General features: G+C 39.9%; 1 protein-coding gene across 4 annotated transcripts in view; it reads right to left on the minus strand.

The window, feature by feature from the left end:
• Window positions 1–14,773, minus strand: part of LOC139129447 (adhesion G protein-coupled receptor B1-like) — a 113,266-nt gene that overhangs the window by 61,738 nt on the left and 36,755 nt on the right. For 2 of the 4 annotated variants that reach the window (XM_070695082.1, XM_070695081.1), the window contains exon 1: window positions 1,670–1,937. The exons of the other annotated variants lie outside the window; for them this stretch is intronic. In XM_070695082.1, the coding sequence (XP_070551183.1) occupies window positions 1,670–1,675 (6 nt within the window). In that variant the 5' untranslated portion in view covers window positions 1,676–1,937. Of the gene's footprint in view, window positions 1–1,669; window positions 1,938–14,773 lie in introns of those variants that run through there. 4 annotated transcript variants of the gene reach the window in all.

A 14,773-nucleotide genomic window follows, 5' to 3' on the forward strand; every position in this document is an offset into this window, starting at 1 on the left:
CACTGCAAAGTGAACACTGTCATTTCTTGACTCAAATCTTACATTCTTTGATGCACAATCATTAGGAGGGGGCGACAGGTTCCCTAGACTGTTCTGCACATTAGTGCCAATTACGGCGATAGTCAGACAATATTTAATGGCTCCAAACCTACGCACACGTGTTGATGACGTTACCCGCCGAGAACGCAACACCGTAATGCCGTGAAGGACACGACTGTAATCCCGGGCACGCAGAACGCAACGTGCGGAATACATCGTCAACACAGACGAATGACAGACAGTGTTATCCCAGCTCTAGATTCGCGCGAGGGGGGCATACAGTCTGGGTTCACAACACAATGTGGAAAAAATGAAAAGGCCATCGATGCTCACATGATATCAGATCAGTCCAGTTCGAAGTAATTAAGTCACGACAACATACGTAGGTGCGCACACAAAGAATCGTGGCATTGTCGTTTCTTTCTGTGACTTTAAATCTCCCAATGCTGATTGTTTATGCAGAGACTACTCGATGAAGTGTAAAACGCCTCTCATACAAAGAAATAAGGTTTTAGCCGGGTAGTTAACACCTACGTCGGTGCGTGGAGTGTGAACATTGAAAATACCATTGCTTTCCCAATGACGCAAACTGAGCGGGGTAATCAGTCGGTGAGATGGGGCATCGTGGTGTACGGGTTGATCATCTGTGACATCAAAATATTCTGTACCACAAGGTAGAGGAAATTCGGAAAGGGATTAAATCGAATGAAAGCGGGAGAAACAGTAATGAGAGAGAGAGAGAGAGAGAGAGAGAGAGAGAGAGAGAGAGAGAGAGAGAGAGAACGGGCATGGATGGCGACCCTGTACCGTCCCGTCAGAAGAATTTCTTGCACATATGGCAGTCAGGGATTAAATTGAACTCAACCGAAGAAGACTGACTGGTAGGATTCACACGAACTTAAGGTCCTAAGCGTGGAAGATGGGAATGACCATCCTTGAATTATATTGAGCAGATTTCTAGCAGTCACCCCTTTTGCATGCAATAAGCGTTTTTTTGGTTGGTTGAAACGCCGCGCGAATCTAGAAACTATCACAGGAGCGATGTAGATGCATGAAAGCGGTACTCATAATGTGATTCGACAAATGATGTTTTATCGACAGATGGGAGCCGGTAAATAAATAAATAAATAAAAAATAATAAATAAATAAATAAATAAATAAATAAATAGACAAACGGAAGGACATATAGACAAATAGAAACATGTATATGGATAGATCAATGGATAGATATAAATATGAAAATAAATGAATAGATGGATGGATGGATGAATGAATTAATAATTACGAAATGTATAGGGAGAAGAGAGAGATGCCGGCTTGTCCACACTGCATGTAGCAATCGCCCGCATAGTTAAGGGAAAGTGCTGGCTGGAGGCGTTTGAACAGTTTGAACAAGAAGCGACTGTAGAAGATGACGGTATGCATCTGAAGCTCCGTCAAACGACAAAAAATAATACACACCATGAATTCCAAACAAGCGAAACGGGAGTCACTGCATACCAGTTAACGTTGTGCTTGGATTTCGGGCAGTGAAAGTAATTGTTCGGTGTGCCGCGATGATAACCGATTAACGCGGCCACCACCGTGACGAATCTCCCTGAAAACACAATAGACCGTTCGCAACACATACCTTCATAACTATCCATGTAATGTTAACTGTAGGCACGGAGATAGTCGTTTTGTGACGACGTGTTGAGAGTGTACCATCACACGAAGATGCGGCTTTTGGCCATCGCAGGTTTGGTTCAAATAATGGGGATATCCAGTCTCACTGCGAACGAAGCTCCGATGAGCGCGCGTCGAAAAGACAGACACAGCGACTTATCGCGAAGAACATCTCCAACAAACGCGGCTTTACCAGGTATGCGGTGTCGCCAGGGAAACGGCCTGCTTCTACCTGTGGCGTTTCACAGTGACGTCACCACGGTGCCTCCTAGCTTCGTGTAAATAGATCCCCACATGCAAATTGCGGTGAGAGTGACGCGTGTAAACACCGCCACCCCGGGTCGATAATTGTATCTGCTCAAATTACGACCCACAATAAAATGTCGACAATGCAGGGAAAAGTAAACAAAAATAGAGTCTATTTAAAATGGCATACTCTTTTTATGATGAGTCTTTTTATGAAATGTGACTGTTGGCAAAACTAAAAGTGAAATCCGACGATTGTTTTTGTTAGGCTGCCTATGTCTGCCTTTTTGCGCGACGCGCGCTTTGACAAATTTGCGCGACAGTTGACAAAGCGAATTTAACAAAGAACGAAAGAAACAAAAATGCACAACAATCGGAATTAGCCAATTAGTATGTAATGAGATAATCGCCCGATTTCCGACGAAAGCGTTCAGCTCGTAATTTGCTTTGAAATTGACGTCTTCCTTAGCTACCTAATGAGTAAGTTTAACCCCCCGAGAACCGTAATTTTTCCCACCAAAATTTTAGTGCATTATTTTACCATAATTTTTTATGAATTTTTCTGTAATTTTTTTGATAATTTTGAATGAATTTTGATGATTTTGAACAAAGTGGACCCACATTTCATTGGCTACAGTTTTTTATCAAAATCCAGGCAAAAATATGAGAAAAATTGACTGGGGTATATCTTATAAAGGTAACATAAATTGACTTTGGCGCTCAAGGGTTTAACATGACTGCTATGGAGATCTATGTCAAAATTACAGCCAATAGATCAACTCGTTCCATATTGACAACGGTCTGGTTCCGAGCAGAGCAGGTAATGTTAGCCATAATCATCTGGCTGCTCCCTATCATAGAAATTTGTGGTGACAATAGCTGTGATCTGTGATTGCAGGTATACAGTCACTATAATCTTAATATGCCCATACATGGTCAAAGGGCCGTTCCATGGTATTCAAAATGCCCATGTGAGGGCGGTGTTTTTAAAAAGCGGCCACCCGCTTAAAATCTGTGGTTGGTCAGATTTTCTCCATATAACTGTGGCGAAATTGGAACAAGTGACAAGTATACATTTAACTGCATTATTGTTGTTCTACAAAACGAATTCAGTTTCATATTCTTCTCAGTAACGAATATTGGAATTCCGAGGACCATCATTTCCAAAACAAAAGATTGTGTGCGATTGTTAAAAGGTCAATTTTATCTGTCAGACAAAAAAATCAACCATAAACGATGATGCGGGTATCACACCTCCCCTGACGATTTGGATAGCTGGCATTTTTAACATCACGTGCTGTGTAGAGAAACTGAACGTTCTGAAACACAAAAAAAGTTACACTTACTTTAAGTAATGTTTGAATTCGCTGAAGTGTTGATGACAGTGACCGTAAGGATATGTATCACTCCGTTTCTTTCGCCATATTCTCGCATGCCGAGGGGGTGGGGAAGTCAACTGGCTGCTAAGGCAATTATCATTTCACACGTCAGCGGCTTCACGTCTTTCAGTTGCCCCTGACGGGCTTGAGCCTCTCGTTGGTAGGCCAGAGGACACGAAACACCCCGGGGAACCACCGCATAGTTCGCAGTAATACGTGACAACGAGCCGTTGATAAGGTGCGATGATTTTGACAATGCCGATACGATTCGTTGCTGTCGAGTCCGACCTTTAATCGACTGATTAGAAGGGGTCGTATTTACTGTCACGAGGCCGACGACAAAAACTGTGGAAGAAAAGTTTTCCTTTATACAGTCTCGCCAAGGGCAAGAAAGCACAAATTTATACGCTGTTTTCGAAGTTTTCCAACTTAAGTGTACTTAGTAACTATCAAGAAAGTAATTAATATGCCTATATTAATTAATATGAATATCTTCTGAACTGAAATATCCTTGGAAAGCATCGTGGCGGGGAAAGGTCATTGAAATATTCACGTCTTTTTTATATTTTCTTTAAATTTTTGTACTCTTATTTGTAGAAAACTATAACAGCAGATATTAGTTGTCATTTTTTCTGTGCAGACTGTATTTTTAACAAACTAAAATAACACTTTCACCCCATACCATGATCCAAAAATATTTTCACATTGACATTTATGACAACCGTTACGGAATATAAAAAAAGAGCCGACACACACTCGGTGCGTTCTCTGAGGGACTGCCATCTTGTCATCTCATCACGTTTGACATTTGGGTGTTTTCTCTGTTGGTAGAATACGTATTTATTTCTGCCTCGAGGTCATTAAACTTTGTAACCGCAGCAGGCCACACATTGGACTAGAAGGTGGGCGACTTGTCATCTTGGAAGCACACAAATGGCTGATGACATTATTATCGAAGACTTTTCATAACGTTGTATTTTTGAAGGTGTTGGGTAAAACAGGAAGGTACTCCGGATGAGAATTAATATGGACATTTTTCGGCCTTGTCTAGTTTTTTACACTCCAACATACATCTGAGGAGAACGATATGCAAATGATCTGATTAACCAGGTACAACGTCAGTGACTGAGACTAGTAGTTTTTTAATGCGATGTGGTGGCGGTATCGCGAGATTCCAGCTGCGGCTCGCCTATCTCGTTCAGGCCACACCTGCGCAGATGCCACAACTTGTCATCCTGGTCAGAAACGTTTCGCATGAAAAAAAGTAACTTTTAAATAGAAACGTGTCTCCGAATGTAAAAGACTTGAACTTTTGCTCAAAATTTCCTCCAAAAATCGTCACAAATGATCTCTTACCAAATCAAGGATAAAAACTAAGGTTACCGTAAAAAGCTTTGAACTTGAGAAACAAATTAACCTGACATTTACCGGTTTTTCAAATTCAAAATAGACACCATTTCTGTGTTAACTCTATACGTAAATGGAATTTTCATTTATAAAGTAGTGAAAAGTTTTCTTTTTAAGTGTGGAGGAATAATGACGTCTCTCGTTGTCGCAAAAAGTCACAAAATCGATCATTGCTTACAGGCAACAGCCGGAGATAGCTGAGATGTACCGCATCACAAAAGGGACTCGGTAACTGACATTGGTTGTCACTCATGATATTTAGCATTATTGTTGGAAAGCATTAAGACTTGGATCAGCCTTTTCAGGTACTCCAAAACGTTTATTGCTCTAAAAATGAAGTAGAAACTGTGACTAGACCAAGTACTCTTCAGGTGGGCCCCATTAAGTTCTGAATTTAATGGTATACAGTCACCTGTAAATTAAAAATGCCCATATATAGTCAAAGGGGCGTTCCTTGGTATTCAAAATGCCCATGTGAGAGCGCTGTTTTAAAAAGTGGCCACCCGCTTTTCTCTTTCCATGGCAACTGTTGCAAAATTTGAACTGGTGACAGTATATCTTTAACTAAATATGTATTTCGTCAAAGAGACGCTCTGACCTCTGCTATGAAAGCGACCTGTAGGCTGTTTCTAGGGGACAATCACTAACCAAGGTGTCCGATTTTCTGTTAATTGCCATCACAAAATTAATTTCATCGTACCTCTTTACCTACAGAATTGATCGATTTATTCGTGTTCTGAACGTAAAAAAGTAGCGTCTTGTGAATATTTAATGTTTTTTAATTAGTGTAGTCGCGAAAATTGCACCGAGATTACCGTACACTGTTAAGCCTCGTTTCGACAAAAATCACTATATCTGGTAAATATTCGTCAAGCGAAGATATTTACCAAATGCTGTAAGTTTCCGAACTTCTGTAGGAAGGCTTGTCCCACTTGCCGAATTTTACAAATTAACACAATCTTAGGCGGTCCAGTCGGTTCACGCAGCTGCCTAGACGTCCCTAAATTTTCATAATAAATACGCGGCTCGGCATTCCTCAGGTGAGTCTTTCCCTTTAACTATTTGTAGGTCGGTTACTTAAGCACTTTGCGCTGTCCGGATATTCGGATAATTAGATATTCGGTGTAGTTTGAGCCAAAGCGAGGATATAACCTCTGCTATTGACCAAAATTCCCGCTGTTTTGTCTTTGAAAGGAAACAAAAACGAATGTATATGGCGCCAAGTAGATAAGGGCAGCGATGGTAAAGTTGATTTGAAGTTTCCTTTGACGTGAAAATCAATCAAAACTGGTTTACACCTAAACGCTTGCTTGCATAATTATTGATCTACAGATTGCGCTTCTATGTCTCGCTTCGACAGCTGTGATGTAATCAATCAAATGGTTGTACTGACGTAAGCATTTTGATACAGAGCTAAGTGTCAACATTTTAGGTCAGATCCTTGTTCTTATCCAAATGTTCTGTAATGTGGTTCAAATCTGACACTTGAACACATCTATTACACACGATTGTAACTGCCTGAACTGGTGGAAGCACGCAGACATTCTCGATGGCAGACAGATGAGATACAAGTACATGGTGGCAGCCTATACAGTATATATCTCCTTGCGTCTATTGTAAAGCTATGCTACTAAGACTTTCTAACGTATGGTTCTGCCAAAACGCAAATCACAGTTGTCGCATGGGAACTTATGTGACCCCGTGACCCCGTACCGTGCGCGTTTAGATTTATTCGAATTAATGGTTGGGTTTGAGGACACAACTGTGCACCCGACATGTTCGCATTAATTTATGCAAAGTACACTCATTAATGTTGCTTATCTATAGGTATGCAAGTATGAAGATAATTACTCATTATCAACGGTGAACACCAACGTGTCGCAATCGTCCACTGTATGCAAATGTACCAAAAAATAGCGGACTTCTTTCGCCTCATGGGTATTTGTTGTAACAGTTGCGGTTTTCTATTGCCGGGGCAGTGTTGGTGTTAGGTGACGCAAGTGCAGATCGTCTTTTACCCATCCATTCACCTGGCTCAATAAAATTTAGACTAAAAACCCGGATGTACAGAGCTGTGTTCATTTTTATTACACATTATTCTGTTTGCGTGTACTGCCCTCGCCTCTGTACAACACGAAATGGAGCAAATCTACGCAAGCTGTCGCTATATCTGATTGTAATGAGATTGCTCCAACGGCCAGGCTATCTTCTGAGCACTGTATTGCATTATTGTCACATTTAATCTCATTACCCTCTATAGCAATCGATTATAGGATTTGTGTCGACGTGATGTTTCATCAGGAAAAATGGCAAACAAGCACTTCCAATAGCTTGATTTGATGACGAGTTACCTGGCTTTGGAAGTAGGATAAGTTATTTGTTACACTGCATTATTCCTGGAGTACAAGTTCTAATTTCGTTTCGTGAAACATTTTGTGTTGTCTTATTGCAACGCCTTCAATATTGTAAAGTAAATACCAAATTGTCGACATATCTCTTTTTTTTCTGGAGACACCCACCCTCTTAATTCAAGTAAGTTTCCGCTGCTGGTTGGACACTAATTATGACAATAGGAAATGACTTACATAATTGCATAATCACCTTGAACCGTGTATGATATTGCTAAAATTAGTAGAAAGTCCATGAAGATAAAAATTGCCATCACGACAAAAGCTTTTTGATAATCATATCCTTTAAAGTTCACATTCTTTAAGCCCCTCCCCTCACCCGCGGCTAAATCCCAGTTTCGCGAACATGAATATGATCTTTACGCTGAAATTCACGGCTAACGAGCCCGTTAATGTTTACTCAATCGATAAGGCCTCAGTGCTTCGTTACGTAGGGTTCCATAATTAACATAAATATGAAAGCTGACCAAAGAGCCGCAACAGGACTTATTGCCAACTATAGTGACATACCAATCAACAGGTGTCGTTTATATGAGTGGTGATAATCTTGAGAAACAAAGCATTGATCTCTTGACAATGTCTAACATTCCAAAAACAAAGCCTATGGTGAAAGTAGTGCAGAATTATCGGGATGCGTTTTGTATGCACAGACACACACACGTGTATACTTGGTTGGCCGAATAATGTCACCGATTCATTACCCTCTATGGCAATCGATTATACGATTTTTGTCGACGTGATGATGCTTCATCAGGACAAAATGGCACGCAGACATTTTTAATAGCTTGTGTTGAGGACGAGTTTCTGTGTCTGGATATTGTTGTTTGGAGCGGGGGACAACTTATTTGTTACACTGCATTCTTACTGGAGTACAAGAGTTCTGACTTCGTTTTGTGAATAAAATTTGTGCCGTCTTATCGCGACGCCGTCAATATTGTAAATATCAAATTGTGAACATATCTTCTTTTTTCTGAAGACACCGACCTTCGCAATTCAAGTAAGTTTCCGCTGCCGGTTGGACACTAATTATGACAATAGGAAATGAGGTATGTAATTGCATAATCACCTTGAACCAAAGCCGTGTACAGGATATCGCTACAATTACCGAATCGAAAGCCAATGACGACAGTCATCTCGACAAAAGGTTTTTGATAATCATATCCATGAAAGCTCGTATATTTTTAGCATCGAGTTACTCTAACACAAGAAAGCGATGTTATCTTTGTATAAAGGCTTCACATGATGCTGACAGATCTACGCTGTTAAAAAAATGCTCTGGGAAGTTACAGTGCTCGATGCCAAAGCAGAGCGTTATAAATAATAACATAAATTACTTTAAGTACAAAGTAATGATATCTGTGATGCATGAAACTTAAGTAACAGATATCATTACGTTGTACTTGAAGTAATTTGTGTTTATATATATATATATATATATATATATATATATATATATATATATATATATATATATATATGTATTATATGTATATATTGTATATATATATATATATGTGTATATATATATATATCTGTATGTGTGGGTGTGGGTGTGTGTGTGTGATCATCCCTGATAGTTTGCCAGACTGTTGAACAAGCCCACACTACTATCTCCTAATAACACGCAAGAGAGTTTTTCACTTACATTACTATATTGACGGACACATACATACATGTTCTAACATTAATCGAATACAGCGTTGGCGTCGAAGCGTGCTCGATGAAGTAATGTATGGCAAAAGTAATCAGATGAAAATACCCGTATTGTCTATTGTATATGTTTGATGTTGTTATGGCAACGATTTGAACGCGATATGGAAATGGAAAAGTTGTTTGTTTCAAAGCTGTATAAGTTCCTGTTAACTCTCGCATGCACGCAGTCTTTTTAGTTCATAATGCGGCAAAAAGAAAATCCTATTGACGACACATGAAGTAACCCCATGGAGGCGTTTGCTTATACGCCGAACTCCACTAATGAAAGGCAGAACTTGGAGTAGACATTGTCAAACAGGAAAGGTTCCGACAACAAACGTACTGATCTTGACATGTTGACAAAGTAAAATGGTTAAGCCGCTCGGTTTCGCATAAAGAGGCTGTCATTTGGATTATGGACACTCAAATGTTGACGTTACTAAAGCAAGAATGAATTAAAAGGGTCGGACAACGGCAAGTAATGGTTCAGTGTCACAGCGATAGTAATGTTTTATTCAGTTTAGAACGATCATCCACCATATCTATCTAGTGCTGTGTGTCTGTCTGTCTGTCTGTCTATCGGTATGTATGTATGTATGTATGTATGTATGTATGTATGTATGTATGTATGTATGTATGTATGTATGTATGTATGTATGTATGTATGTATGTATGTGTGTGTGTGTGTGTGTGTGTGTGTGTATGTATGTATGTATGTATGTATGTATGTATGTATGTATGTATGTATGTATGTATGTATGTATGTATGTATGTGGACAGATCGGTGCGTGGGTATGCATGTATGCTGGTATGCATAATATATAGTTGCATGCACAAACCCAAACTGTATCCACTGTGGCGCTCATCAGTCCTACAACACATTTCTAGGCCAGAAGAGAGAATGCAAGGTGATTGCTATGCATCACACAGGGATGAATAGCCGTGGGGTATTATTATTGGTTGCTTTCTCCGCCTTGGTCAAGATAATTTTTTTTTCATTGTGGCCGAAAAGGGTTCAGCAAAGTCAGTAAGTTCATGGTAGGTAAGGGGAAAGATATAGGGGTCGAAGGTAGGCGGTAGAAATATAAGTACGTGTAAGGTATTAGCAGACACGTAATGAGGTAGTCACATATGAAAGTAATCCGGTTTTAGACGCGGGCAGAACGCGAACAATTACGTGTACATTGCTTAGTTTGTCGGAGATGCGGCGCAAGCGCTACAACCAATATTTGAAATCAAAATATGGATTCGAAAGTAAATAATGTTATATGGGCTTAAGTATATGTTTACGTCATTCAGTCAGTACAAAATATAATTCGCTTACAAATACCGTGTTGAAAATAAAATCGCATTTCCTGAATAAGACTAATTACGTCCTTGTTACGAAAAGGAGATAAGACATGCTAAGCTTACATAGTGGATGTTGGAACCTTTGCCAATAAGCAGCTTTGCTTGTATTGAAATTAGGGTGATGAAATGTGGACACAGCAATGCCATATACTGCGGGGAGAGTTATAAAAAACAGGTATTAGTGTAATTTCAATTTCCATCATATCCGTCATGAAATTTAATTATGTGTGAATAACTCCTCGAATCCATATTTCAGTGCTGTACACTGTGCAATGCTTTCAGACAATGGCGTGTTGAATAGGCGACAAGATGCGGAACGCATCTAGAAGTCTGATTAACCTGATTATCCTTCTGTGCGGAGGATGTTGACCCTTTTAAGTTGACCATGATCGTAATTACAGAACACAATGGCAGAGCCGATGACAAAAGTGTATCAGCGTATCTGTATTTCGAACGGCCATGATTGATTTTGGCGCGAAAAACTGCAGACGTAGTGCTGCTTTTATCAAAAGGCGCTCCAAAACAACAAAACTTCGCCACCCCGCCAAACTTTCACTTCTTCGAACAAAATACCGTTATCTCATCAGAAAATCTCCAACGAATGAAGAAAGTCTATCGGTGTGAGTCAATCATGACGCTAATGTGGTATTTGCTCAGAGCCGGTGTGTTCATTTCCCAGCTTATTATGATGGATAACACTCTGGAGAGATGCCGGGATGGCGATAATGAGGGTATCTCAAACACGCACATGGATATAGACCCTCCTCGTAGATTAATGAGCCCTGCTATGTGTTGATAGCTTGTTAATGAGGTTAGCGGGAGCAAAAAGATGGATGGACAGAACAGTGAATCATTGGTTGAGTAATACGGATCATTTGTTATGAGTTGAAAAATGGATGTGTGTGAGCGTGTGGTGTGAATGAGAGAGAGAGAGAGAGAGAGAGAGAGAGAGAGAGAGAGAGAGAGAGAGAGAGAGAGAGAGAGAGAGAGAGAGAGAGAGACTTGAAACAGGCAAATAAAAAGACAGTCATACAAACTATTAAAAACAAAAAAACCCATACAGACAGAACAGAGCGACAAATAAAGACAACGGGATGCAAATAAAACAAACTGGCCGAGGGGGACTAGGCGACTTGGAAGAGCTGCGATAAATCTTTTGATTCGATACATTTTCGAGGAGTCTTATGCACAAAGCCCCATCTAGTATTATGCGTTTCAGTTCAACACCACCACATGCCTGTACCATTTAATTATATTTTGTGTATGTCTTACACATTCAGTGTTGTCAGACCATACATTGAAGTAAGCACTGACAGGCTCTGTAACCGATTTGGCTCTTCCAATTTCAACCAAATTTTGAACGCATCTTTTCTCCAAGCAGATTCTTTTCTCTCTCAAGGTTTTGCACTTGTTTTTTTCAAGGAAATCAAACGACCTTCCTTCTACCCTAGCGTAATTGTTTTTCCCAGCCGGCGGGTAATTGGCATCTACAAATTTGCGGACGCTGCTCGAAAACGTCGCGTTAATTTCCACTCCTCTCGCCACTTAAATGTACCTAGGCAAGAACGCGGCTCGGGGAAAGATATTCGGACTCTCAAATTTGTACAATACTTTTTTATTGTGATCTACCACTTTGGTTGGTTCGTTTTGAAGCGATAGGACTAAATTAAATTTAAGAAAAGTCAAAATGTAACATTTCCACGCAGAGTTACCGTACGCATGGCGGCCATTTTAACATCTGTGACTTTGAGGAACTTTGTTGCTCTGGGATCTTATTTAGTCCATCACTTATTTAGTCCATAATCCAACGGGCACTAGTCCATGTACAGGATGAGGTACCCATAACCCACTACCCCAATGGAGCACAGAGAAGTAAAGTGCCTTGCTCAAGGGCACAACACCGAGCTTAGAGTCTCGAATTCACCGTCCGCCGACAGTGAATCCGCTACTCTGGATCTACAGGGACTTGGGTCTCGAACTCATAATCCTCCGATAGTACGTGAGTCCGTTACCCTGACCACTGGTCCACAGTGCCTCCTTAAACATTATCAACATTTGCATATTCTTGAGTTTGAAAGAGAATGGTAGAAAGTCTCCTTGAGAAAAGTACAGTATTCCTCTTTCGAGGTGCAAACTAACTTAAGCACTAACAACTCTTTCACCTGTTTTTCCCACCATGCAGTTCGACGTGAGCGATTATCGTCTCGCTGGGTCATGACATCGTGATTTCCTGGACCACGGTAGTGAGTTACGCAAGGTCAGTTTAAATACTGCTCTCTCTGTGTCTGCCAAATGAGCTGGGAAATAAAATGAATCACCTAAACTCACAAATGACGACATGCAGCATCGCTCCAGTCACAACATGACATGCGCTCAGTCAGCTATGTTCTTCAATCACAGCGAGTTGTCTGTCACTATTCAATATCTTTATCCAGGTTGATATAGAAAAAAGGGAAGTTGAAATCCCTCTGGGCAAAATACAGAGCCTGGATATCTATCAAAGCATTTCTTTCCTCCAGGGTTGGCCTATGGCAATGTCTACTTTATCTTCACACTCACAAAATCACTGCCTAATTCACAGTACCAGGCACCGTGCATGTATGTTAACCCTTTGGAGAGCTGTATTTTTTCCCACCAAAATTTTAGTCCAACATTTTACCAATTTTTATGAACTTTTCTGTAATTTTTCTGACAATTTTGAACCAAATGAACACAACATTTCATCGGCCTCAGTTTTGTATCAAAATTTTGGCAAAAATCTGACAAAAATTGACGGAGGTATAATTTATAAGGGTGACAAAAATTGACTTTAGCGCTCAAAGGGTTAAGGTAGAATGCACTTCCGGAACAGCTTTTTGAACTCTTAAGTTTTCGATACTTGTCTGGTCTACCTCTTCTGGGGCTCATTTTAAAGCCCTTGTAATAAGAAAAAATATCATCGTCTTAGATTTTTGAACGTCAAAAGCTTCAGTTTTCCCCATCGGAGATAAGGTTGGATGGCGGCCATTTTGAATTTTAAATATCGGTAAATGGTTGGTAATTTGTTTATTTAGTACCAAACGTTGCACGGTGACGAATTACTTTTATTCTTGGTTTCGCAAGAGAATTTTTGAAATTTTCAGCTAGGGCAGTTTGAGCAAAAGGCTAGGCCGAGTTGCATACTACCTTAAGAAAAGGGCTTCGAAATGAACAAGTAGTTGATCAGAACAGCAGTGTGAAAAATTGAAGGTGCGAATATATGCACTGTATCTGCAAGTCAAATGGATGTATCGAAACGGACATCGCCGGCGATTCAGGCCCGGATATAACACGCGACCAAATAGCTGTAGCTTTAACAAGAAAAGATTTTATTTCTCTCTTTAAAGTTCGTTGAACTGCATTATATTATTGGCCAGCATAATGAATTCGTAAGGTAACATAACCGTAGACAAACGAATTACAGTCCAAACCAGATTTCGTTTTCCAACCATTTAACAGACTTGGGCGACAGCTTGAATACTAGGAATTTTGGCAAAATTTTTTTGGAAGTAAAACAATAAACTGTATTCAACAGAAAAAAAAACCATGATACTGGAAACTACAGTAAAAGTTAGTGCTGATGGAACCTTATCTGTTGATATGTTTTAGCACTTGTTTTTTCTCTTTCCATACATCAAATCACTTTGCTTTGTGTAGCCACGGTTCTATATAAGTTTAAACAAACATTTCGCTCGAGTAGACGGTGCATGCATGTGTTGGGCTCATGTCATAATTTAACAGTTGACGATGGAAATGAGATACGTATAAAAAAATCAACGACAGCAACATTGAACGTCACAGTAGCAAAACAGGTTTGCATGGGTCGACTGCCGTGTCTTTCCATAAAATACACCAAGAAGATATTGTTGCTATAAAGGAAAAATCCCTAAAAACTGTTAAACAGCCAGCGTCAAAGTTTCTTACAAAAGACTGTCACGTAAGCAAAAGTGAGTACGCACACAATAGAAAACCCCCCAAAAAACAAACAAACAAACAAAAACAAAGACATTACAAAAATATCCAGGATAACCAATCAGATGTTATCAAGCTATGTCTAGCTATTTCCTGGAATTCAAAGTTGCCAATACAGTAAAAGCAAGCGATCCAAATGAATAATATTAATGGTAGTAATGTATGTATTTAGGTTATTGCTTCCCAAAGACGTGTCTGATAGTAGCGGTACGTTTACAGTCAATTGCTGATCGCCATCAGTAATCCCTATCTCAGATATTTGCTGCAAAACTGTTTTTTTTTTTTTTACTTCGAAAGAGTTTTCAAAAAGATCTGAGCGGAGACGCATGGCGTTTATAGTTCTTTGTTGATTGAGATCCATTTGGTTATCCCTATCTCAGGCATTTGCCGCAAGACTTGTTTTTTGCTTTCCAAAGAGTTTCCGAAAGTTATTTTCAGGGACGCGTATCTTAGTTCCTCCTTGAAGGGATACAATTTTGCAGTAAAATAATTGCACGCTTTGATAACTGTCCGCGCACGAACGAGGGAGTTTCTGAAAGAACAGAGACAAAACACCCCGAGGACTTTTGTCAAAGTAACTGATAATGAGCGCAAAAC

The sequence above is a fragment of the Ptychodera flava genome, chromosome 3 (assembly GCF_041260155.1).
Source record: "Ptychodera flava strain L36383 chromosome 3, AS_Pfla_20210202, whole genome shotgun sequence".
NCBI classification, from domain to species: domain Eukaryota; kingdom Metazoa; phylum Hemichordata; class Enteropneusta; family Ptychoderidae; genus Ptychodera; species Ptychodera flava.